The sequence below is a fragment of the Mesoplodon densirostris genome, chromosome 4 (assembly GCF_025265405.1).
Source record: "Mesoplodon densirostris isolate mMesDen1 chromosome 4, mMesDen1 primary haplotype, whole genome shotgun sequence".
Taxonomy (NCBI): Eukaryota; Metazoa; Chordata; class Mammalia; order Artiodactyla; family Ziphiidae; genus Mesoplodon; species Mesoplodon densirostris.
The window spans coordinates 99,890,787-99,915,802 of record NC_082664.1 but is presented as its reverse complement, the minus strand read 5'-3'; the positions used below and the strand labels follow the sequence as shown (position 1 = coordinate 99,915,802).

General features: G+C 41.8%; 1 protein-coding gene across 8 annotated transcripts in view; it reads left to right on the top strand.

The window, feature by feature from the left end:
- The window catches only part of LOC132488556 (A-kinase anchor protein 13-like), a 371,872-nt gene that overhangs the window by 142,458 nt on the left and 204,398 nt on the right, over positions 1–25,016 (top strand). For all 8 annotated transcript variants that reach the window (XM_060096873.1, XM_060096872.1, XM_060096871.1 and 5 more), the window contains exons 4-5: positions 4,061–4,357; positions 14,619–14,802. In XM_060096873.1, the coding sequence (XP_059952856.1) occupies positions 4,061–4,357; positions 14,619–14,802 (481 nt within the window). The remainder of the gene's footprint in view (positions 1–4,060; positions 4,358–14,618; positions 14,803–25,016) is intronic.

The following is a 25,016-nucleotide window of genomic DNA, read 5'->3' as shown; positions in this document are numbered from 1 at the left end:
TGAATAAATGGGAAATGCTATAATTACTGGTGAGATTCATGAATGAGAACCACAACATTCTTAAAAGTACAGTCATCTGTCAGTATCTGCAAGGGGATTGGTTCCAAGACCCCCATGGATACCAAAATCTGCAGATGCTCAAGTCACTTAGTTGGCGCTCTGTATCCATAGTTCTGCATCCGGAGATTCAGCCAACCATGGATCATAAATATAGTAGTACATATATGTAGTATTGAACAAAAAAATTCACATATAAGTGGACCCAGGCAGTTCAAACCTATCTCGTTAAAGGGTCAACAGTAATATCCTGACTGAAATATGTATTGCTGTGTCTGTCTGTCTAGTTTGATTGGAAGTGAAATGAGCCTGTATATGTTATTTTGGGTGATAGTATTACAGAATTTGAGAGGAGTCTTCTAAATTATAGCTCTTGACTTATGAGATAAGGTTACTCTCCAGATTTTAAAGTGTTAGAGAAGTTGTCATTTACCTCAGGCCACATAGCTTAGGAAATAACAAAATAGGTTTGAACCCAGGTCTCTCCTCACAGGAAACATCTAGATGTAGCCTAGTTAATATCTTCCTGAAACTGTCTCTTGCAGAAATTATTCTATCCCTTGAACTTAACTCTCGGCTTCCATTTTTATGTTTTTGAAACTGTTTCTTGTTCCTGGAATCTCTTCCTAAGTTTTTGTCTCTCCCCACCTGCCTGGTAAAACCCACGGGTTTGTACAGCTGGGGAAACCATAGAGCCTGCAGAGGCTGCCCTTATTCTGTACATGAAGAAATTGAGGCCTGGAGAAGCAGAGATGATCTGAGGTCATGCAACTTAGGAGTCTTATAGTCAAGATTTGAGCATAGTGTTTTCCTTCCTTTCCTGTTAGTTTTTCCATGGTACCTTTATTTCCCGTTTAAGCCTTCTTGTCTCCATGAATCTTGGGTGTAGGGGCAGACAGGAGAGCAAGGAAACTTGGGTTCAGATTCTAATTCTGCCACTTAGGAGCTTTATAACCTTGGACAAATTACTTAACATTTTTGTGACTTGATTTCCTCATCTGGCAAATGGGGATAATAATAGTACCTACTGCTAGGGTTGTTATGAGAATTAAATGAACTATTATTAGGAAATCACTGAGGATGGTGCCTGGCACAGAGAAATTATTAGAGAAGTGATAGATAAATAGATAGAGGGCCTCCCTGGTGGCACAGTGGTTGAGAGTCCGCCTGCCGATGCAGGGGATACGGGTTCGTGCCCCGGTCTGGGAGGATCCCATATGCCGCGGAGCGGCTGGGCCCGTGAGCCATGGCCGCTGGGCCTGCGCGTCCGGAGCCTGTGCTCCGCAACGGGAGAGGCCACAACAGTGAGAGGCCCGCATACCGCAAAAAGAAAAAAAGAAAAAAAAAAAATAAATAAATAGATAGATAGATAGATAGATAGGTATTATTAGAGAAGTGATAGATAGAGAGGGAGGGAGGGATAGGATAGGACTATGCATCTGAGTTCTGAGGGTTGCAGTGAAGAACCACTGTGGTTGGAGAGTTGGGAGCAGGATGCCTATCGAAAAGGTCCTTCTTGACTGCCACCTTCCTTTTGCTCACCTGTGAAATGCACTGGTCCTCTCTGGCGAGTCGCATGGTATGTGTTTCTTTAGAACCCACCCAATTTTGCAGTGATCTGCAGCTTGGTTGATTGCCACCTCATAGACTATAAACCTCTGGAGAGCTCAGATTCACTGTGATTAGCTTCTGGTTACAGTGTGCTAGGCTTGGTGGATGTCCACATGTTACTTTTGGCTGCACCGAACAGCTCACGGGATCTTAGTTCCCCGACCAAGGATTGAACCTGGACCCCAGCAGTGAAAGCACCGAGTCCTAACCACTGGACCGCCAGGGAATTCCCCAGATTTTAGTCGTTAAATGTTACAGAACAGTTTAGAAGAACTACTTTCTGCCAGAAAAACACCCAAACCTTTATTACCTGAATTAGTTGATTTGATTATCCTGATGTTGTTGTCTTATGTAATTAGGCTGGCTGCCCTTCAAAGAAAGGTTAAGATTCTTTTTTCTAATTTCATTTCACATAGTAGATGTATAAATTCAACATATTTATTGAATTGAAATACAAACATGGGTGTATACACACCGCCATGCACATGTGTGCACGCATGCATGCCAGAGGATGCTTCACTTTCCCACAGACTTCATGGAAGGAATTCCACTGGGAATGCAGTGGGAGCACCTTGGTGGAGTTATGTGTTTGTGTGGAGACTGATCTCGGTGGTTCATGAACCCATTCCTCTTGCTTAGTAGTCACACTGGCCTGTCATTCCAAGTGTTGGGCTCCTCGCAGGTAGGGATGTAGCTGTCACCCCTCCCTCTTTATCTATAAGCAATGTGTTACAAAACTTTCGCATCATGATATAATAGGCCATGACCTTTGGCATCAGACTTGAATTTGAATGATGGATTCTGCTTCTTCACATGTGTAAACTTGGGCAAATTACTTCTTGAAGTCTCAGTTTTCTCATCTGTAATGTGAGGACAGTACACACCTCATAAATTTGTTGTGTAGAGAAAATGACATGTCAGGTGCCTGGTATGTGGTAGGTTCTTGGTTAGTAAGTATTGATACTTGTTACCATCCTCAAATTACACAGCAGGGAGAAATTTCTTTTGTCACAAAATAAGGCTTAAGGAGGCCCCTGGGGAAAAAGTATATGTGGAAAATCTATTATTACTCTCACTGTTCACGTGGAAAAAAATAATTGTTTTTTCTTTCAAAGACAGCAGAAAGCTTACTCTGTTCTGTGAAGTGTGAAGCCTCGGTTGGCTGTGCCTGTGGTCTGGAGAGCCAGATTCAGGGACCCTCGTCCTCACCCCTCTGCTGGGAAGCGGTCAGTGGGTGCCGGTGGGCTCAGGGGAGCCCAGGCCTCAGGTGCCTGCAGTTGATCAGGCAGCGCACCAGGGGGAGCAACTCAAACAGAAGCATCAACTTCATTTCCTTTTCTTTTGTCTCATCAGAAAGATACTTATGAAAGAAATGATGATGTTAGGAGCATAGTTCCAGCTAGTTGAGATCAGTGCCTGAAAGTTGAGGAAAAACGTGTTTTGATGAATATTCTATATCTTGGAAATACTTAGTTCTGTGAGGCTGAAAACCCAGAGAAAGTCTGATTCTCCAGGAAGGCCTCCCCACGGGAAACACTGCTGTTAAACCTTCCTGATCTTACTTGAGCAGAGCTCTTTGAGGTGGCACGTAGCTTGCTGCCAGTGTCGCAGCTCGTGAGATCTCTGCCCCTCTGGACAGTGGGCACTGCAGTCTCTGGCATGCTTGCTTCTCCTCAACCAGGTTTCTAGCCACAGCATTGTGTCATCCCTGGGTGACCTAGGTGATTTGATTGAAGTTCTCTTTACGTTACAGGAAAGAACGTGTATCTCAGAGCAAAAGTTACTTTCTAGGCCTTGAATTGCTTCATAATAGTAAAATAAAATCAAGTCGTTTTGTATTTTTCTAAGTGCTTCCTCATTTGCTCAATTGTATCGTGGTGAATGTGAGGCAGGTTCTGGGGCATCTGTACAATTCCTGCCATGTAACCTGTATGAGTGACTTTTTCCCTGTTGGGTTTTCAGATCCAGCACAGTTCGGGAGGGGTTTGACTTCCCATTGTACGCTAGGCCTTGCAAGGTCCTTCAGCTTTCATTCTTTAATTTGTTCAAATTGAACCGCTGTAGTTCAGTGTATATTGAGATTTTCAGAGACTGTTAGTACCAAACACTATGCTGCCGGCATGGTGGCAGCTGGAATACAAAGTTATTTGCTGTTTGGTAGGGGAACCAATTCGTATTTGCAAATAGCAATTGTAAAAATGAGTTGGAAATGGAGTTTTAAGAAGTTTGGAAGATTGCTGTTAGAGCTTGGAGGAAGGAGAGGTTTGTTTTAGGAAGGGGAGCTTGTATGTCACGCAGGAAGAGCCGAGAAGCACCCCCCCCCCCACCCCAGTGTCCTCCTTTCAGGAGGAGGGCTCTAATCCTGTTTTCCTTGCTGCGTGTGTTTCCTTAGGTCATGACTGCTGTGAGACGGTGAAGGTGCTGCTCTGTGCTTCCAAAGAGGGCCTGCCTGTGTTTGTGGTGGCGGAAGAAGACTTCAGGTTCATCCAGGACGAGGCCTACGATGCAGCCCAGTTCCTGGCAACAAGTGCTGGAAATCAGCAGGCTCTGAACTTCACCCGTTTCCTGGATCGGTCAGGACCCCCGTCCACGGACGTGAATTCCCTTGATGAGAAGGTTTCCCTGGCGTTCAGGCACCTGAAGCTGCCAGCGGAGTGGAATGTGTTGGGAACAGATGCAACTTCGCATGGTAAGAACTTCAGTGACCCACAGTCTCTGAATTTGGAATTCTTGTGTTTTTGGATGGGGCTGCTTTTATATGGCGATTGTCTTCACATCTGCCACGGTGGCTGAATAGACCTTGCAGTTACTGTAGCGGAGTGACCTCAGTGGCCTCTCTCCTGGGTTCTTCAGCTGAGCTGTTAGTCCTGCTCTTGCAGTGAAATGACCCCAGAGAGAGCTTGCTGTTGTCGTCGGCAGCTCTCATTTAAAGTAGAGGGTGGCCAATCAGAAAATGGGCAGAAGACCTAAATAGGCATTTCTCCAAAGAAGACATACAGATGGCCAAGAAGCACATGAAGAGCTGCTCAACATCACTAATTATTAGAGAAATGCAAATCAAAACTACAATGAGGTATCACCTCACACCAGTTAGAATGGGCTTCATCAGAAAATCTACAAACAAATGCTGGAGAAGGTGTGGAGAAAAGGGAATCCTCTTGCACTGTTGGTGGGAATGTAAATTGATATAGCCACTATGGAGAACAGTATGGAGGTTCCTTAAAAAACTCAAAATAGAGTTACCAAATGACCCAGCAGTCCCACTACTGGGCATATACCCAGAGAAAACCATAACTCAAAAAGACACATGCACTCCAATGTTCATTGCAGCACTATTTACAATAGCCAGGTCATGGAATCAACCTAAATGCCCATTGACAGAAGAATGGATAAAACAGATGTGGCACATATATACAATGGAATATTGCTCAGCCATAAAAAGGAACAAAATTGGGTCATTTGTGGAGACGTGGATGGATCTGGAGACTGTCATACAGAGTGAAGAAAGTCAGAAAGAGAAAAACAAATATCTTATATTAACGCATATATGTGGAACCTAGAAAAATGGTACAGATGAACCAGTTTTCAGGGCAGAAACAGAGACATAGATGTAGAGAACAAACGTATGGGCACCAAGGGGGGAAAGTGGCAGTGGTGGTGGTGGGATGAATTGGGAGATTGGGATTGACATGTATACACTAATATGTATAAAATAGGTAACTAATAAGAACCTGCTGAATAAAAAATAAATAAAATAATATTCAAGAAAACCAAAATAAAGTAGAGGTTGGCATGTCACCCTTCCATGGGCCCAGATTTCAGGCTTGATCTCCTGTGTGTAGAAAGAGACCTGACCTTCATGAGGAGGGTAGCAGAGTAACTTGGGCTACTTCTTTCATGTTTAATTATCAAAGCAGGGTTTTCCTTATTGTCTTCTCAAGTTCTCTAGAGAGTCCATGAAGTTGGAGGAAAGGAAAAGACTGGGAAGTAATTGGGGGGCAGCACGAGAGCAGGCTGAGCTCTGGAAAACCCCGCACATTTTTAACCAGAGTATTTTCACTCTTGTTTATTTTATCTACTGGCTCTCCATATGAGAGTTCATTGAAGGAAGGGCTCTACTTTTTAAAAAACACTGATGTAGTAAGTATCTATTTATGTTCCTCTTACTCAGACAGGGGATTTCCTGTGTAATTATTCTTGTGGCAAATGACATCTACTAGATATTGTGAATATATATGCATGTGTATACACACACACACACACATATTTAATGAAGCAACATATACCTGGAGTCCAATAAATAACATCATCTTTCCCTCCTGAGTGCAAATCATAGAAAGATTTAGGAGTTACACAGAGTTTAAAATGTTTGCCTTTTTCCTGACAAAAGCTAGATTGAAAGGCTGACTTCAGACTGCTTGCTGGAAGGGATTGCATATCCTTTCTACTTTATTTCTGAAAGAGCTGGACAATCACAGGACTGCCCTTCAGCGTCCACCAGCTTTGATTATTGTGTTATGTAGGGGAGCACCCAGAAGTCACCCCCCAACCCGCCCGCAGGCAAGCAGATCCTGAGGAGAAGTGCTGAGAGGGGCTGAGCCAGGAGCACGCTCAATTCCTGCTCCCACAGACCTGTCAAGTAACTGTTCTTCCTCCCATGGAAGAATGGTGAGGAGGTGTTTGCTAGTTTGGGCTCTCTTAAACCCACTGAATTTAACCATTAAGGCAGTGATCAGCTGCAAGAATGATGTCCCTCTCTATCAGGGGCTTCCTGTCAAGGTAACGACCGGGGCCCTCCTGCCAGGTAAAATGCAAAAGAAAGCGTGGACTCTAAAATGAAGGGAAAAAGCACTTGTCCCTTGTCCTTTTCTTATTAATACAGTGTCTAAGAAACCTCTGCATCGCTGAGATCTAGAGATCAAAATATTTGCCATTATACAGGGCACGGGCACCTTTTCAGAAATCTAATGTTTGGAAACCTAGCTCATGCTGTTTCTGTGTTGTGATCAGAATGATTATTCTGGTTGCCCTTTATAAATCAGTATCAAAAAGGATTTCATTAGTTATTTGTGGGGCTTAAAGTTTATTTTGTGTGGTTTTGCTTTGTCTTGTTTAAAGAGGGTACAGGAATTGGATAGTTGGCTCATGCCTCGTGATTAGAAAGAACTGTTAGAAAAGCACAGGTCTGAGACTTCAGGTATATCCTTCCCTTCTCTGGGTCTTAGCATCTTTGTCTTTAATAGGCAGCTCGCCAGCTTTAATATTTTTATAGTCTTTCCATGTGCTTCTGAAGTGTCTGATGTACAAAATTGTTCAAGCACTGCTAGTGAAGACTAAATCAAATTTAAACACTTAGAGAAATGCCTGAAAACCACAATAACGTGCCGTTACACACCTTTAGGAAGACCAAAATTAAAAATACCAAGCACTGGGCTTCCCTGGTGGCGCAGTGGTTGAGAGTCCACCTGCCGATGCAGGGGACACGGGTTCTTGCCCCGGTCTGGGAAGATCCCACATGCCACGGAGTGGCTGGGCTCGTGAGCCATGGCCGCTGAGCCTGCGCGTCCAGAGCCTGTGCTCCGCAACGGGAGAGGCCACAACAGTGAGAGGCCCGCGTACCGCAAAAAAAAAAAAAAGACAAAAAACCAAGCACTGGCAAGGATGCAGAACAACATCTCATACATTGCTGGTGGGAATGCAAAATAATACAGCCACTCCAGGAAACAGTTTGGCAGTCTCCTATAAAGTTAAATGTACATTTACTGTATGACCCTGCTGGAGCCATACACTTTTGACTCTTTGTCCTAGAGAAATGAAAACTTATATTTACTCAAAAAAATCTTTTCACAAATGCGCCTATAGCAGCATTATTTATAATCATCCCAAACTAGAAACAACCCGGATCTCCCTCACTGGGTGACTATGTATACAAACTGTGGTACATCCATACAATGGAATACTACTCAGCAATAAAAAAGGAGCAAACTGTTGACATGTGCATCAACTTGAATGCATTTTAAATGCATTGCACTAAGTAAAGAAGTCAGTTTCCAAAGTTATTTACTCTATGATTCTATTTATCTGATACTCTAGAAAGGGCAAAATTGTAGGAACAGAAAATAGGTTAGTAGTTGCCAGGGGCTAGAAGTAGGGAAAAGGTCTGACCACAGAGGGGTATCATGGGGGAATTCTTTGGGTGTTGAAATGGTTTTGTGTCTTAGTGGTGGTGGTTTTAAGAATCTATGCGTGTGCTCAAACTCATAGGACTGTACACCCCCCAAAAGTGAATTTTATTGACATAAACTAAAAACAAAAGAACAAAAGAAATTGAACAAGTTAACTGTATACTTTACAAGGTGAAATGCATGCAAGGGACTAATGTACCTGTCAGCCTTGGGATCAGGAGTCTGATTTCAAGTGCTGGATTCACATTCTGCAGTTGAAATGGTTCAATTAATTGTGGATTAGAATCTGCAAACACTGGGTATTTTAAGGCTGAATAGCATCAGTTAAGAGGTCCTTGCTTGCTGTTGGGGGACAAATGCAAAGGATCACTCTGCTTACAGCAGTGAGTTGCACATCAGATGCTTTTTAAAAATAATTAATTAATTCATTTATTTATTTATTTTTGGCTGTGTTGGGTCTTAGTTTCTGTGCGAGGGCTTTCTCTCCTCGCGTTGAGCGGGGGGCCACTCTTCATCGCGGTGCGCGGGCCTCTCACTGTTCCGGCCTTCTCTCGTTGCGGAGCACAGGATCCAGACGCGCAGGCTCAGTAGCTGTGGTGCACGGGCTTAGTTGCTCCGCGGCATGTGGGATTTTCCCAGACCAGGGTTCGAACCCGTGTCCGCTGCATTGGCAGGCAGATTCCCAACCACTGCGCCACCAGGGAAGCCCCAGATGCTTTTTTAAAGGTGTTTAAAGGAAGAAGGTACGAGGTCAGCTTGTTGCCTGGGATAATCATGTAGCTAAATAGGGCACCTTTTTATATAACAGTACTACTTGCTGTTGAAAGCTAGGATGTTTACAGGTGTTCCAGCCTAATACTTGTACAAAGGAGTCATGTAAGATTTACGGTTAATCCTCCCACTCTAGTCGTTTAAGATGTAGTGCTTTTTAACTTTTTTTCAGGTCAGTGACTCCTTTGAAAATAGCTCTGATTTCTCCTCAGGAAAAAATATACATAGGGGCTACCTGCAAAAATTTACATATTGTTTCAGGGATTCAGTCTCCCTGAACCGCAGGCGTGAACATGATGTTAAGAACTCTTGGCTTAGGCTTGATATTGTAAAGTAGAAAGAACATAGGCTGCAGAGTCAGTTTGTTGATATCTGGGCTTCATTGCAAGAGTTTGTGCAGAATACTTAATCTCTCTGTTTCTCAATTTCTTCATTTGTAAAATGGAGGAAAATATATCCAATAGTGTGTGCTACTTTGCAGGCTCTTCATTTTTAATGTACCATGACCAATGTCCAGTAACCTTTTGGAGACAAAACACTGATGAGCTCTGATGAGGGCAAGTGACATGTTCTATAAAAGGATAAAACAGTATAGCACTTAAAAAAAAAAACCTCTTTGAAGCAGAATGAGACTGGTTTTTTTTTAAGCTTATTTCTACGGGCAGGCCTTACTTTAAACATCAGCAAGAGGGAATTTGTCCATTTTATTCTTCCAAGAGTTCTTTAATCCCTAGTTACATAAAGCACTGTACTTTTAGCCTTAGTTCTGCCTTAAAGGCAAATAATATGGATTCGTCTGGGTGGAGGGTGAATGGTGGGGTTGGAATATCTTCCCTCTGAGTTACCAAGTTTCACTTAGTTGTCTTAGCTCTTCAGTGCCTCTGTGGTTAGTGAAATGGTGAATTAGGATGGTTTTTCCCCTGAAAGACCCTTGTACAGTAGCAATCAATAACTCTCAGGTAACAAAGGGTGGGCCTTTGAGGACTTGCTCTGAAGAAAGCAAAGAGGAGAAAGGTCTTGGGGGAAATCTGCATTCTTATTTAGTCATGGTGTTGTATAACTAAACGAAAAGAAGATCTAATCACCTCTGGGATGGGAACCCTCCCCACATAGAGAAATTTGGATGGAGAGAAGGATGAGACACGTTTAAGCCAGGCTGCACTAAAAGCAGTCTGTGTGTTCTCAGTTCTTTATATCTGATGTTGGTGAATAGAACCACAACCGTAATCATTTAGTGTTTTAGTTCCCACACCTTTTCCAGATTGATAGCTTTCCAAGAAAAGTTTTCCTTAGCTACACCCACTAGTAATTTTGTATGTTTTCAGCTATCGTAGCTGCTAAAAAAGAAAATAATAAAATATATTTTAATAATATATAATATTTTAATAGTCTAAGAGATTGACACCAGGACAAGTGGTTCCTCGTAATTGCAGTACTTTTAACTCCAAAAGGTTTTGTTCCCTTTCAAACCTTGATTCTGTCACAAGGTTACAGGTGTCATTTTTCCAAATGCCCGTTTCTCATATGGGCCTGCTGTTTCCCTTCCCCACGGGGTGTGAGAATTCCTGCATCATGTGGGACTTGAGGTTTATTTAAGAAGTAGTATAGAATAGTAGAAAGAATGGTGATTTTGGAGTCTCATAGATACACAGTCAAAGAGTCCTGTGAGCAAGGTGGATCGATGGGGTAGGAAAAGTACCTGTAGCCTTTGAATACTATTTTGTTCACAGAACTCCGAACATTTTGCTTAGACAGAAAATCTGACGACTTGAAAAGGTGCAGCCATCTCACCTGCTTCTTGCGGTCTAATGCCTGTGAAGCCCAGTGCCTTCCTCTGCAGAGCTGAGGGAATGCGTGGAGGGGTGCTTCCAGCATACAAGCAGACAGTAAACAGGACTTCAGACGTTTTCTCCTACCTTCTCCATGGGAAGCTGGGCCCACAGAGAGATTTTTCCAGTTGAACACGGTTAAACAGGAAAACTAACCAACCAACATATGGCCTATGAAATAACACTACAGCATAAAGGAAATGGAAAAGTATCATGAATATTCAGATGGAAGACTCTAATTTTCATTAAGAAACCAAAGAAAAATTTAGAAGAGATTTGCCATTTGTCCTTTAAAAGATTGAAGAAGTCATCAGACCTATTATAAAATAGGAAGGAAGGAAGGAAGGAGAAGGAAGCAACAAGGAGAAAAAAGTTTAATGATTTTGTCAGGGTCACCCAGAGTATCAGAACCAGTAGGAAAATATGTATTAAGATTTGTTTCAGGGAATGGCTTGCACAGTGGTGGGGGCTGGCTAAGCAAGTCCACAGTTTGTGGGGTAGGAGTGGAAGAGAAAATCACGGGCAAGCTCAAACCCACCAGCACGAGCCAAAGCTGTCATCCTCAGACAGGAAGGGGAAATCCTGAGCTGGATGGCACTCTGCGAGCACAGCCTGACGCTGTCCTCCTCGGGCAGGATTTCTTCTCTCTCCAGGGGAAATCTCAGCCCTGCTTTTAAAGTCTTCCAACTGATTCTGTTAGGCCTACCCAGATTAGCCAGGATAATCTTCCTTATTAAATCAACTGATTAGGCACTTTAATTACTGCAAAAAAGCCATCACAATGAGGGCAAAGATGGAAGGGAGTTGGCTTAAATGATGCAAGGACATCCAGAATCCCAGAGCATAATTGAATTCAAACTGAGGATAAAGGACCCAATTGACATCATAGGAAATGCAGTTAGTGACCTGAAAAACAAAGTTGAGTAGCTCTCACAATACAGAGGGAAAACACAAAGATCACAAGAGAGAAAAAAACAGAGTAGAGAAAAGAGGTTGATTCTAAATTGTAGGTGCTCTGGATTTTAAACTGAGACAAAAGGAACAAAAGCAATGATACAAGGTATGTTAGGTAAGAGAAATTATTTTTGGAGGAACACCTGAGAAAGTACTTTTTTTTTGTGGTACGTGACCCTCTCACCGCTGTGGCCTCTCCCGTTGCGGAGCACAGGCTCCAGACGCGCAGGCTCAGTGGCCATGGCTCACAGGCCCAGCCGCTCCGCGGCATGTGGGATCCTCCCGGACCGGGGCACGAACCCGCGTCCCCTGCATCGGCAGGCGGACCCCCAACCACCGTGCCACCAGGGAAGCCCCGAGAAGGTACTTTTAAAACTACAACATTAGAATGCTTGCATGATTGATTTTTACAAAAAGAGACGGGGTGGAGTAATGGAGAGGGTATGGTTTCTAGACCCAAGACAAGAATTTTCAAATCTTGATGATTTTTGCTGTGGGTAAGTTATTAACCTGTCTTCATCTGCAAAATGAGGATAACGAGACCTCACAGGGTTACTGTGAGAATGAAAAAAGTGTATACAAACCGCTTAGCCCAGTGCACGGCACTTAGTCTTCACCAGATATTACTTTTCTTATTATCTGTTGATTGCAGAGAGGGGGTGACCTAAAAGCAGATGTGGCACCTGCTGCTAAGGACGTTAGGATGAGATTTGGGAGCCTGCAGGTGCTGGAATTGGGGTGCCATCTTGGAGCAGGTGTATGGCCTTGTTATTGGAACTCTACTCTTTTTTTTTTTTACCCCCACCAAGAATGTGAGATCTTTTATTTTATTTTATTTATTTTTTTTATACAGCAGGTTCTTATTAGTTATCTGTTTTATACATATTAGTGTATACATGTCAATCCCAATCTCCCAATTCATCCCACCACCACCACCGGCCACCCACACTTTCCCCTCTTGGCGTCGGAACTCTACTCTTAAAGGCTGAGCTGACTCAGAGCAAGTAGGGGGTGAGAAAGGGCGGGGGTGTAGAGGAAACTACTTTAAGGAGGTGTCAGGTAGTGAGACCGGACTTAGCTAGTCTCTAAAAAATCACCTAGTTCCTGGGCAGCACCTTATTAGCTTTTTTGTATTTGATAAGGATGTCAGAGTGCCTGTGAACAACTGTAAGGCATGAGTCAGATGGTGATATTTGATCTTTTCTGAAGGTTCTTTCTGTCCTTTTGTCCGGCCTGGCCACCTGCTCTGAGTTGTTGATTATTAAAATTTGTACCTACACGTGCAGTGGTTTCTTCTGTAGTGTTGATGTCTTTCCAGCTTGTGCCTGTGCTGAACATCATATAAATCCTGAATTAGTCAGTGTGCAGAGTTCTATAGGGAAAGTGTAAAATATGAAAGATAGTTTTTGCTTCCAAGGAAATTTACCCCGGCAGTAAGGAGACAAGACTAAGGCACATGTGATGTTAGAAGACAGTGCAGTTCATGTAAAACTGCAGGGTCAAAGAGGCCTTCATTCTTACCGTGCTGCTCACGTACAGAAGCATCAGGGACTTCAGTGTGCGGAGAAAACACTGGGGTCCAAGAAGTCTGAGAATGCTCAGTGAGGAAGTTGAGACCTGCGGGAAGCCACGGAGAATGAGCGATGTTAGCTCAGCTGAGGGGATGAAAGCAAGTACAGCTGCAGGGCACCATTCCTGTTTCCAGACTTTGAGTGGTGGTTCCTGTGGTTGAGTAAGCCAGCATCGTGGGCTGTGTACTGAAGCCCTGGGGTAGCTGTAGCTCCCGCCTTAACAGGTTGGGCACAAGAGGATGCCCGAGGCACAGAGAGTATTGCCAGTGAACCTAGAATGTGATTGGAAGTTGGGAGGGACAGAGAAGGGGGGTGGGGATGGAAGGAACCCAGCGTTTATTCAGTGAGTGCCTCCTACAGGCCATCACCTGACTAGCATGTCACCTACCCCTCTGATTTGTTACTGCAGCCATGGGAGTGAGGTGGTGGTACCCCACTCTAGGGATGAAGAGAATGAAGCTCAGAGAACTGAAATGGATTATGCCCAGTCACATGATGGTAAATGCCAAATTTGAACCCAGATTTGTCTGACTCCAAAGCCCTTCCTCATTCTGCCACTTTCTTTAAAAAAAAAAAAATTTATTTATTTATTTATTTTTGGCTGCGTTGGGTCTTTGCTGCTGCGCATGGGCACCTCTCTAGTTGTGGCGAGCGGGGGCTACTCTTCACCGCAGTGCATGGGCCTCTCACCGCTGTGGCTTCTCCTGTTGTGGAGCATGGGCTCTAGGCACACGGGCTTCAGCACCTGTGGCCCGCGGGCTCCAGAGCACAGGCTCAGTAGTTGTGGAGCATGGGCTTAGTTACTCTGTGGCATGCGGGATCTTCCCGGACCAGGGCTCGAACCCATGTCCTCTGCATTGGCAGGCGGATTCTCAACCACTGTGCCACCAGGGAAGCCCCCTCTGCCACTTTCAAAGTGACTCTGTACCAAGAAGGGGCCTTGACTTCACCTCAGGTGAAATAGACACATGTTTTTCTTTCTGAATGTGTTAGCATATCATCTCGGAGTTAGTCTTTCTTATGCCTGGAGATGCATTTCTTTCTTTCATTAAACAACCAACCAAAAAAGCTGGCTGTGCCAGCAATTTGATTTGCCCTTAATGTGGGAGAATAAAAAGACCTGTGTGTACTTAACAAGCAGAACCTGTTTTTAGTGTTTAACTAGCCAACTGCTCTCTGGGTGTTATTTTTTTTTTTAAGTAATTATACCCTTTTTGATATACCTGTCTAAGCCCCAATAACTATTCCCCTTGGATCCCAATCCCCATGTTATGAGGCTGCATTCACTTCTTTCTTTCTTTTTCTTTTCAGGAAAAGAACATATGTGTAGTACAGTCACCCTTAAAATCTGCCTGTATAAATTTGTTGAACAAATGCATTAAATCAGAATATAGAAATGGATTCCCTTTTGTAGGACTGTCTCCTATTGGAGATTTTGCTTCTTATATTTTTTCTAGCTTCACTTTGTCTTTGAGAGCTGATTCTACTCTGCCACGAGAAAATTGTTCATGTTGTATGTTGTGGCTTAACTTGAGGATCCTAGATGCTTGGAGGCAGTGGTGTTTACCTGAACCATCTCTTTGTTTACTTTGGGTTTTCACATTCTCCTTACTGATTTTCATTTTCTCCCCCATCTATAGATGATGGCCCCCGAGAGACATTGATGCATTTTGCTGCGCGGCTGGGGCTGCTGAGGTTGACGTGGTTCCTGTTGCAGAAGCCAGGTGGCCGCGGAGCTCTCAGCATCCACAACCAAGAAGGAGCGACCCCTGTGAGCTTGGCCTTGGAGCGGGGTTATCACAAGCTGCACAGGCTTCTAACTGAGTAAGTGCTCCTTCTCCCCATTTCCTTCTTCTCAGCACCAGCCCCACCCCCGATTCATAGTAGCCCTGCCCCTTTGGCATCTCCAGCCTTCTCCAGGAACTAAAACCTCAGCTCTGTGCCTTGCCTTTTGCTGGAGGTTTATAAGCTTGATCCGGCTCACGACTTCATTGTCTGAGAGTAACAAAAGTAAGTCATATTCCGATTTTTTTTTCTCTCCTCTGTTTCCCTGCCCTTACTGCTTCATGCCTCTTAAATTTTACTGAAAACTCAGAATAAGTCTGGTCTGTAGGGGTAGCATTCCATTACCAAGGTATCCAGTTTTTCCTGGTTTAGTACAAGAGGAAATGGTTTTTCTGTACCATATACTTTTCTTTCTGGTATGTCTTCAAGATTTGAAAGAGTTAACTAGAAAATACTTTAATAATTGCTTATGGAAAGTATGCTGAACACTGAGTTTTGGTCTGAATATAATTTCTATAAATAAAATCGAGAGCAGTGGTCTCTTCATATGAGTAGCAGTAAAAAGCCACTGAGCTGTACTGGAAACGTGCAGTAGGAAATCCTGTCTATGTGTTTGTGGGTTCAATTGTTATACATTCTGACTCTTTAGAGAGTCCTTTGAAGGAAGGTTGTTAGTCAAAACATTAGAAGAGTTCTTTTATCTTTTTTCTTGAATAAATAGAAAAATAAATGCATTATGACAGCCAACACTTTTCATTGGAATATTATAAAAGGCAGAAAATTTCAAGTATAGTTTCTCTTGTTTAATGATTTTTTATTGCTTTATGGTCATCATCTTTTCCACCACATAATCTAAACAAGAATCAATCCCATTGGATCTATGTTATTTTTTGAAGGATCCTTGTAAATTAAGTCAGTATTCCCAAATTCTCAGACATTTTGCCCATGTTAGACTTAATTTAGTTGCATTTTATTTTTTTACCATTTTAAGCTGTGTGTGAGGGGTAATCTGGAAGGGCCAAGAAGAGATCGCAGAATGTAATGATACTCAGTGTTATATAAATAGGGGTTTTTTGTTTGTTTGTTTTTCTTTATCTGCCATGCTTATAACTTCCCCAGTCAAGCCAGACAGAAGGTTCTTTGCAGAAAGCTTTCTGATGGGTGCTATAGATACAATGACGGCAGGAGTGGCACACCTCATCTCAGATGAGCTTTGGATACTTGAGCTCTCCTAGGACAGTATTCCAGAGAGTGATATGTTCCATTCCTTTGTACTTCCCATCTGGCCAGTGATTTGATTCCTTCTGCTTGTTTGCCTCATGGCGTTAGGAAGACAGGCCTCTTCCCAGAAGTTGAAACAATTATCTCAGTATAACTATCGTGAAGTTCAAATGCAGTTTCTCTAAATTCAATCTTAGAGCTCACAGGTTTTGCTGGGAAGCAGAGTTGGTTAAGGATTGCCATCCAAATGGGGAAATAGTGATTACAACAGCTTCATTATATGCTGGGTGAGGATGTCACAAGACTGTTCTTACAGCACAGCTTTAAGGAAACTAGAGTGTGTTTGTTCTTGGAGAATAGTTTTTGGCTTGCTTTATAGTGCTACCTCTGTTACATGTTGGAGAGCAACTTAGCTCCTTTTGAAGGGGAATGGGTAAGGGAAAGCCAACTTGAGAAGTCTTTGAATAGAGGACTGTAGTAGGAGAGTACGAGCATCTTGCTGCAGATCTAGCTCTGAACTTAAATTCTTCTGGCTGTTATTGTTCTGCAACCTAGAAAAAATGCTGAGTTGTAATTAACAATTTTAAAAAGATCAGGTGGTGATTTTCCTAAATCCTTCACTCTTACTGTGATGTCAGTAGTCTTTGCTAGAATTTCAACCATGAAGTCAGGAAAGATCATCTTTAGCAGGTGAGGAAACTGAGTGGGTTAGAATGACAGGGTGGCAGGGCCAGAAACAGAAGCCACATCTCCTAAGAGGCTGTCCAGAGCACCTTCCACCCCTAGGAGTCAAAGAACCCAAGAGTAGACTTCATGGGATCTGCATCCTTTGAAATTACAGGTAGAAGTTTATGCGTGTGTGTTTCTGAATAAAGAGTTTGTTTTGTGAAATTCACAAAGAGATTTGTGGAAAGTTAAGAGTTGCTCCACTATATGCTGATATCTTTCTAGTAGTTCACTAAAATCTTTAGGCTTGGGTGTTCTTTTTTTTTTTTTTTTTTTTTTTTTTTTTGCGGTATGCGGGCCTCTCACTGTTGTGGCCTCCCCCGTTGCGGAGCACAGGCTCCGGACGCGCAGGCTCAGCGGCCATGGCTCACGGGCCCAGCCGCTCCGCGGCATATGGGATCCTCCCAGACCGGGGCACGAACCCGTATCCCCTGCATCGGCAGGCGGACTCTCAACCACTTGTGCCACCAGGGAGGCCCCGACTTGGGTGTTCTTACCCCTTCCCCCTTTCAAATTGAAAATTTTCATACAGGCCTGTCTCTTATCCTCTCTTTTCAGTTAGTATGAAATTGAAGTATATACCCTTTACATTTATTAATTGAAGTATATACACTTTACATTTATTCCAGCCCTAACTGAAGTATCAAGTTTATTTTACTCCTTTTATACCTCTCCCAAAATAAATTTGTTGTTTTAATTCTTTGCTGCTTATGCTGGTTTTTTTGAGGGGGGAAAGAGAGGGCATTGTGCTTATTAGGGTCCAAGTTATTTTTCTGTTTGTGTGCCTAAGGCTTACTTATTAGGGTCCAAGTTATTTTTCTGTTTGTGTGCCTAAGGCTTACTTAGATAGTCCATTTTGATAAACTGAGTCATTTCTATGTGAAAATTGATTCTCCTGTGCTTAGAAGAAGAAGCTTTCTCTAAATAAGACTCATGTCTTTAGGGAACTCTATTTAGGACATTTTTGGCAGTTCCCCTTTTCTGTAACCCGAAACTGTTAACTTTCACTTCGTTCAGTGACAGGGAAGAGAGAGATTTTGTTGAATTATAGCTCTTTTGCTTTAACTTATATTTTGATTTACATTATGAATATGGATGCATTTGTGATCTGAAAATTCACCTTAAACACAAATGTTACGAGTTTTGCCTGAGAAATCTTAGTCCTGGAAGAGTACCCAGAACACCTATACCTACTGCTGTTACGTAGATGCACAGTCATCTCCCACATTTTGAAGAGGAGTTGGTTGAACACCCTGCCCTAGGTCCCTTAATTAGTGATGGGCAGAGTAGGGAGAGAACCCCAGTCTTCAGGCTCTTAGTTTAGGATGCTAGGAAGTGATGATATTAGATGAGTGTTGCATTGGAGCCATCTAACAAGAGAATGTTAGAGCCAGATGCTGCCTGATATCTCGCTCACATGTGACAAATAAGAAATCTTAGGACCTTGGTCACTCATTAGAGCTGAGATTGAGAGGCAGTTCCTGGTAATGGCAAAGTATATAAACTTTGGAGTCAAGCATAAGCTTGCATTTCAGCTCTGCCATTTTTAGCTGTATTACTTTGGTCACATTGGGTAACTTTCTTGTCTAAGCTTCAATGTCTTCATCTGATTCTTTTTTAAAAAACGATAATAATGTCTACTTCCTAGAATGATAACTAAGGGCTGGATGTGTACACTGTAAAAAATCAGGGTTTATTTGTCACACAGATTATGGTTATTTCCTGGAGCAAATGTAGGGGTTATAAATATTGCAGCTTGAAGAGAGACGGTATAGTATGGTGGAATTGCTTAGGGACGAAAAACTTAATTAAAATCTAAGTTTCCTCACTTAGTAGAATGTGTGACTCACAAAAAGTCACCTACCCACTCTGAGTCTCATGTTTCTCATTCCTTATGGATAGTATATCTAGTCTGTTGACATCATCAGGTCGTTAGAACCAAGTGAGATTTGTGCAGATACCTTGTTAAACTCTAAGGGGCTCTATGTGAAAGTTTCCTATGTAGTCATAAAATCAGTGAAATGATAGTTCACTGATCAGTGAAACTCACATTCCCATTGATTGATCTGGTTACACTGTCTTTTTTTGTTTGTTTGTTTTGTTTTATTTTTATTTATTTATTTTTTTGCAGTACGCGGGCCTCTCACTGTTGTGGCCTCTCCCGTTGTGGAGCACAGGCTCTGGACGCGCAGGCTCAGCGGCCATGGCTCACGGGCCCAGCCGCTCCACGGCATGTGGGATCTTCCCGGACTGGGGCACGAACCCGTGTCCCCTGCATCGGCAGGCGGACTCTCAACCACTGCGCCACCAGGGAAGCCCTAGTTACACTATCTTTTTTTGTAATGTTTATTGTAGTTCTTTGTGAATTACAGTTAGTAGAAAGGTTGGGAGAATTGTAGTGAGGCAGGCTAGTTTTGACTCCATTGTCTGCCTCTTGTGGAGTGATGTGATCTTGGGTGATCCACTTAACCTCCTCAGTGCCTTGTTTGTAATATGGGAAGAATAAGAGGACTATCTTCAGGGTGTTGCTTTGAGAAGTGAACAAAAGAATGCATAACATTTCAGTGAAAGAGGGGCATAAAACAGTGACTGACATAAATGTTATCTATTATTGCTCTTTTCTTAATTTTCCTTTCCTTCTAGGCCTGTATCAATTTTTCATACATTAAGAAAGTATGGCCACAGTCTTGAAGTATTTTCAGGCTGCATTTGGACATCCCTATTTAATAAGAGTTTGAAATTATTCCCTTGTGTAATAGATAACACTTTAAAAAATTAGTTTGTCTCTCTGATACATGCTGTGATGTTGATGGAACTAGGAACTTTAGATTGGTAAGGAATCATTTACAATGCTGTTACCCTTACAGGAAGAGTATATCTTTGAAGAATTTCAACTCTCTCGTGTTGACATAAAAGTGCTAAAATATTTTATTTGCCCTAAGAGTGAATTTAAAAGTATTTGTCCTCGGGCTTCCCTGGTGGCACAGTGGTTGAGAATCTGCCTGCCAGTGCAGGGGACACGGGTTCGAGCCCTGGTCTGGGAAGATCCCACATACCACAGAGCAACTGGGCCCGTGAGCCACAATTACTGAGCCTGCGCGTCTGGAGCCTGTGCTCCTCAACAAGAGAGGCCGTGACAGTGAGAGGCCCGCGCACCGCGATGAAGAGTGGCCCCCGCTCGCCGCAACTAGAGAAAGCCCTCGCACAGAAACGAAGACCCAGCACGGCCATAAATAAATAAATAAATAAATTTAAAAATTCATGACATATGTCAGTATTTTTTAAAAAAAGTATTTGTCCTCATACTTCATCTCATTTTCAGTATCAGTTCAACAAATCTTTATTTGTTGAATGCCTACAGTGCACTAGAAGTCATGGTTGGTACATTGCACATAGTGTTTCATTTTAACCTTATTATAACCTTTTGAAATATGTATTATCTGTTTTACAGATGAAATATGGAGGCTCAGAGAATTGAAGTAACTAGCCAAGGCTTTATAGAAATGGTAGAGCTACTAGTACACACATATCTGTGGAATTTCAAGGCCCATATTCTTCCCTCTACAAAAATTTGACAGAAGGAAAGAGACTCGGGAAAAGGCCCCTGGGATACTGGATGAACAGCACTTAATTAGGAAAGGGTAACAGGCTTTCCATTTAGTCCTAGCCTCTACTTTCCTGAGGAGAACAAGATCCTCACTAAAATCTTTACATTTGTATTACCCATCATATGGTTTTAAAACTATTTTTGGTTACCCTTAGGCTGTCTTTTTACATTTTGATTCTCCCGACAGCGTAATGAGTGGGTCGGTGGTATTATCCCTGTTTTATAGTCAGGGAAACTGAGGCCAGAGAGGTAAAGTGAGTTGCCCAACATCACAAGGCTACGAACCAGGCTCAGGCTCAGAGTCTAGTGAACCATCTGCTTAGGTTGAGATGACCCGTGTGCATATGCAGAGCACAGACCCAGCCTGGTGAACACTAGGCTCTCAGTCAGTGGTTTATTATTGTAGCATGCAGTATTGGCCCCTCTCAAAGAGTCTGTGTCTGTAGTTCCCAAGTCCTTCTTTTGACACATTTGCACTTGAAACCTGGGTCAGGGTCAGGTGGTAGAGTAGCTAGTACTCAAGTGTACATATTTCACAATTGAACCAAGTCCTGTTGAGCAAGATGTTCTGTTAACATAGTGGTTGCCTTTTTAGGGTTCTCTTCAGGTACTAGACAAGTGAGTCCTCAGTAGCCCAATCTGGTGTAAAACAAGTTTGGAGCCTTTGCTTTTGCTTAGGAGGGGAAAGGATGAAACAAATGTACAAACTTAATCTTCAAAATAATGGCCAGAGAAAAAAAAATCCTTTTTTTTTTTTTTTTTTTAAATTTTACTTTACATTTCTCCGGCCTGAGTCCTACCCATCCATCCATCCATTTATCCATCTACTCATCCTCCTTTCTCATTGTAAGATCTGGATATTTGTGTTTTGGTAAAGATAAGGTGGTAGGACTGAGTGGAAACTAGAAAGAGGAGGAAGGGCAGTAACAGTTACTGAATGTTGATTACCTGCTGCATTGGTGCTTTACATGTGTTCTTATTTAAAACCTCTCAGGAAACGTCTAAGACATAGTTAATACAGTTAGTATTTTTCTGCAGATGAGAAAATAGACCCAGAGAGGCTAGATTGCCCAAGGCCATATAGTTAGTAAGTTGCCATTATTCACAAGCCTGTCATTTGGTTGTTTTTAAACTCTTTTAATAGAATTTTGTGAGGAGGCATGTTTGGTAACATTGTCAGACTTATAACCAAACTAATTTAATTACAGTGATTCATAGATCTGACTTTCAGTGACCTTTTTCCCCCCTTATTTTGGTAAATTTCTCACTGAAGCATTTTAAGAATTTTGACATTTCATAGTTTTTTGAAAGCGTTTAACTACTAATCTCAGGATTGCCCTATCTGGCAACCTGCTGGAAAATTGCAAAATGTACTTTCTGAGGATAATGTTTCTATTTATTTAACAGTTACGCTAGTTACCGTTTATTGTATTTGTGTTAGGCATTTTGTGCAAATTCTCACGTTTTCTCCTGTCCCAGACCCTTTGGGGGTGGGCATATTATCCTCAGGTCACAAGGTGATCACCATAGCTGGTAAGTTACGGAGCAGTAATTTGAATCAGGTTGCAAATCCAAAACCCATGGCCTTTTACACTGTCTTGGGCTTTCTAAGAAGATGCGTGGGTATTGGAAGTTGGTTGGAATAACAAAGCCACTTCATATGTCTTGTGGTTCCTACCGTACACTTCTTTTTTCTCTCTGCTGTGTGTGCTCAAATGGCCCCAGCCTGTGTTTGTTCTTGGTGTAACATTTAGGCCTCAGAGGTTTTCTTCAGAGTTATGAAGTTACACAGCTTAACCTGTGGTAACAGATTCTCTATGGCAACAGCATGTGATTTTTGAAAGTATTTCTGACTTCACTACAGACCCAGGTGGAAGTAAAGGTGAACCTGGAGTATAGGACTTAATAGGTGTATGTGAGAAAATGAAGGATCAGTTGGCACCTTCTACCCTCTAAAAAATACAAACCTTTAGTATATTACACATTATTTGATAAATTTTGAAATTTCCTTCAAGGCATACCAATAGAAAGAATGACTTGAAAATTTTACCTACATTTATTATTAACAAAAATAAAAATGATTTTTAAGCAGGGAAAAAAATAAGGGTTGTTGAATAAACATTTTGGCTAAAATCAGTATGTGACCAAAGCTGAATATCACCAGTGTAGAATGAAGTTGTGTCATACAGGAATAAATATGGAATAGTATAAAATGTAATTCTGTATGTTTATTAAGATTTAATAGTCTTATTTTAAAAGTTTTATAGTGGAAGAACAATAATTTCTCAGCATTACCAGCTTCTAGATTGCTCTCGATTCATTAACAGCACACTCACTTTCTACTGGAGCATTAGTACCTCTAACCAGGTGGGTGATAGAAGATTATAATTCAGGGGAGTTTTTCCAGAACATGTTTTCTAAGAGGAATTTTGTACTTAGGATTCTTGATTTATTGAAGCTCAAAGGTACTTGAGCTGCTGAACTTGTTTAACATTGTAAAACAATCATTTTGACAAGGTTTTGTTCAAATGTTTAGTGTCCATATACACTTATATCTACATACTATGCCATTTTATATAAAGAACTTGAGCATCCACAGATTTAGGTATACGTGGGGGGTCTTGGAACAAATCCCCTGTGGATACTGAGGAACTGCTGTATATTGTTATATCCTTGAAGTATTCATAGTAAAGTCTGTTGTTTTGACGTTTGGTTAGCAAAACCAAAACATATTTGAGGTACCTCATTTTTTTCTAATACATTTCTTCATACATTTATATCTGGATTGAGGATGATTTGCCTTAGTTATACATGGTTTTGGCCATTTGTCCTTGTAAATTTGGAGGTGGCAGTGTTGACATTCTGCTTTTAATTTTTTTTCTTTGAAGATATGACTAATTTACAAATAGAATTTTCCCTTGAAGGACACTTGGCTTAAATGGAAAGAGATATGTACAACTTAAAACATTTATTCTAGTGAATGTTTATTTAATGTTACAAATGAGTTAACAAAAAGTTAATCAGAATTAGGGTTTTTTTAATATAATGTAATATCTGTAATTCTGTAATTCTTATATCATTTAAATTGTTATAAACAGTTGTGGCTCAGAAAAGGTAAAATGATCTTCATAAAGTTATCTAGCCATTGCACTCTCTTAATATTTATATTAACTGCCAAGCTATTTCTCTATTAATTTAATCATTTGAAACACTCTTGTACATAGCATTAACAGTTTTCACAAACACTAATTATTGTAGTGTTTTACTCTTATAGTAAATACACATTTATGCTTTAAGTGGTCATTAGAATTTTTGCATCAAAAGCAGATAAGGAGATGTGCACTTTAAATTATGTACTTGATCGTTGATCACATACATGTTTGGTAGGCATTCAACTGTTTGGCCTTAAAAATGGCAAAGCTGGACTTCCCTGCTGGTCCAGTGGTTAAGAATCCGCCTTCCAATGCAGGGGGATGCAGGTTCAGTCCCTGGTCGGGGAACTAAGATCCCACATGCTGGGCTTCTAAGCCTGCACACCACAACTAGAGAGCCCACACAGCCAAAAATAAAAATAAATATTTTTTTAAAAGGCAGAGCTGAACTTGAGTGCATCCCTATTGCTTGTCATCTGTGAGCCTTAGTTTCATCATCTGTAAAATGGGAAATGATAACATGTACCTCATAGGTTTGTTAGGATTAAATGAGAACATGCTTATAAAGTTGTTAGGAACTTTAGCATGTCCCTTTATTTGGAGATCTAGGAATGAAGATTCATTGGAAATGAGATGGTCACTCAGCTTTACATGAATATGACATCTCTTTGCACCACCATCCAGTTTTTGACGTATTTTTTCCTGGTCAAACTCACCCTACAACTGTAACGCTGTCCTGTGAAACAGCAGGGAATTAGAGTACTGTTCTCTTCTGGTGGTAGGGAGATTTAGGGGTGGCTGCCTGACAGTTACCCCCAAAACAAGGTCTCTGTGCCTTTTTAAATTTTTTTTCCTTTTCCTTTTTAAACGTCTAATACTCAGAAATGGTCTTCTGTTTTGCTCATTAGAGTTACACCAACCCTGGTGTCCCATATAGTCACAATTTATTGAGCACTTTGGGAGAGCCAAACGCTATGCTGGTAACACTTTACATTCGAGGTCATTTGACCTCACAGCAAACCTAGTCACTCCCACTTTACAGATGAGGAAATTGAGCTGCAGAGAAACTTGGGTAAGTAGTCCAAGATCCCACAGGTGTTAATGTCAGAGTAAGGAGTCAAACCAAATCTGTCCGACTTTCCAGCTCGTGTTCTAACCATTGCCTTATAAAACTTTTGTTTTAAATTATTTAACAGCATAGAATTTGTACCAAATTGCTGATGCACAGTAGTTGTTCAAATTATGTGTTCTTTTTCCTTTGCTCTCTTCCCATTCTAGCTGTTAAGGGCAGAGTGGCAGTACTATGTCAAAAAGGAGGGAGGACAAAATCAGAGTATCAGTGCCAAAATTTCTAGTGAATCTGCATGTTTGTGAACGCATAACTAGTCTAGCAGTGAGTTCCCTACTGACAGCTAAGGTGGTAGCCTCCTATTCATTTTGAGGTGGGTCAGCGATTCCCCTCCCTCTCCCTCCACCTCCCTCCCCCTTTTCTGGCATTTAGCCTCTCCCACTCCATCTCAGTGGAGCTGTGGTTGATTCTGTAGGAC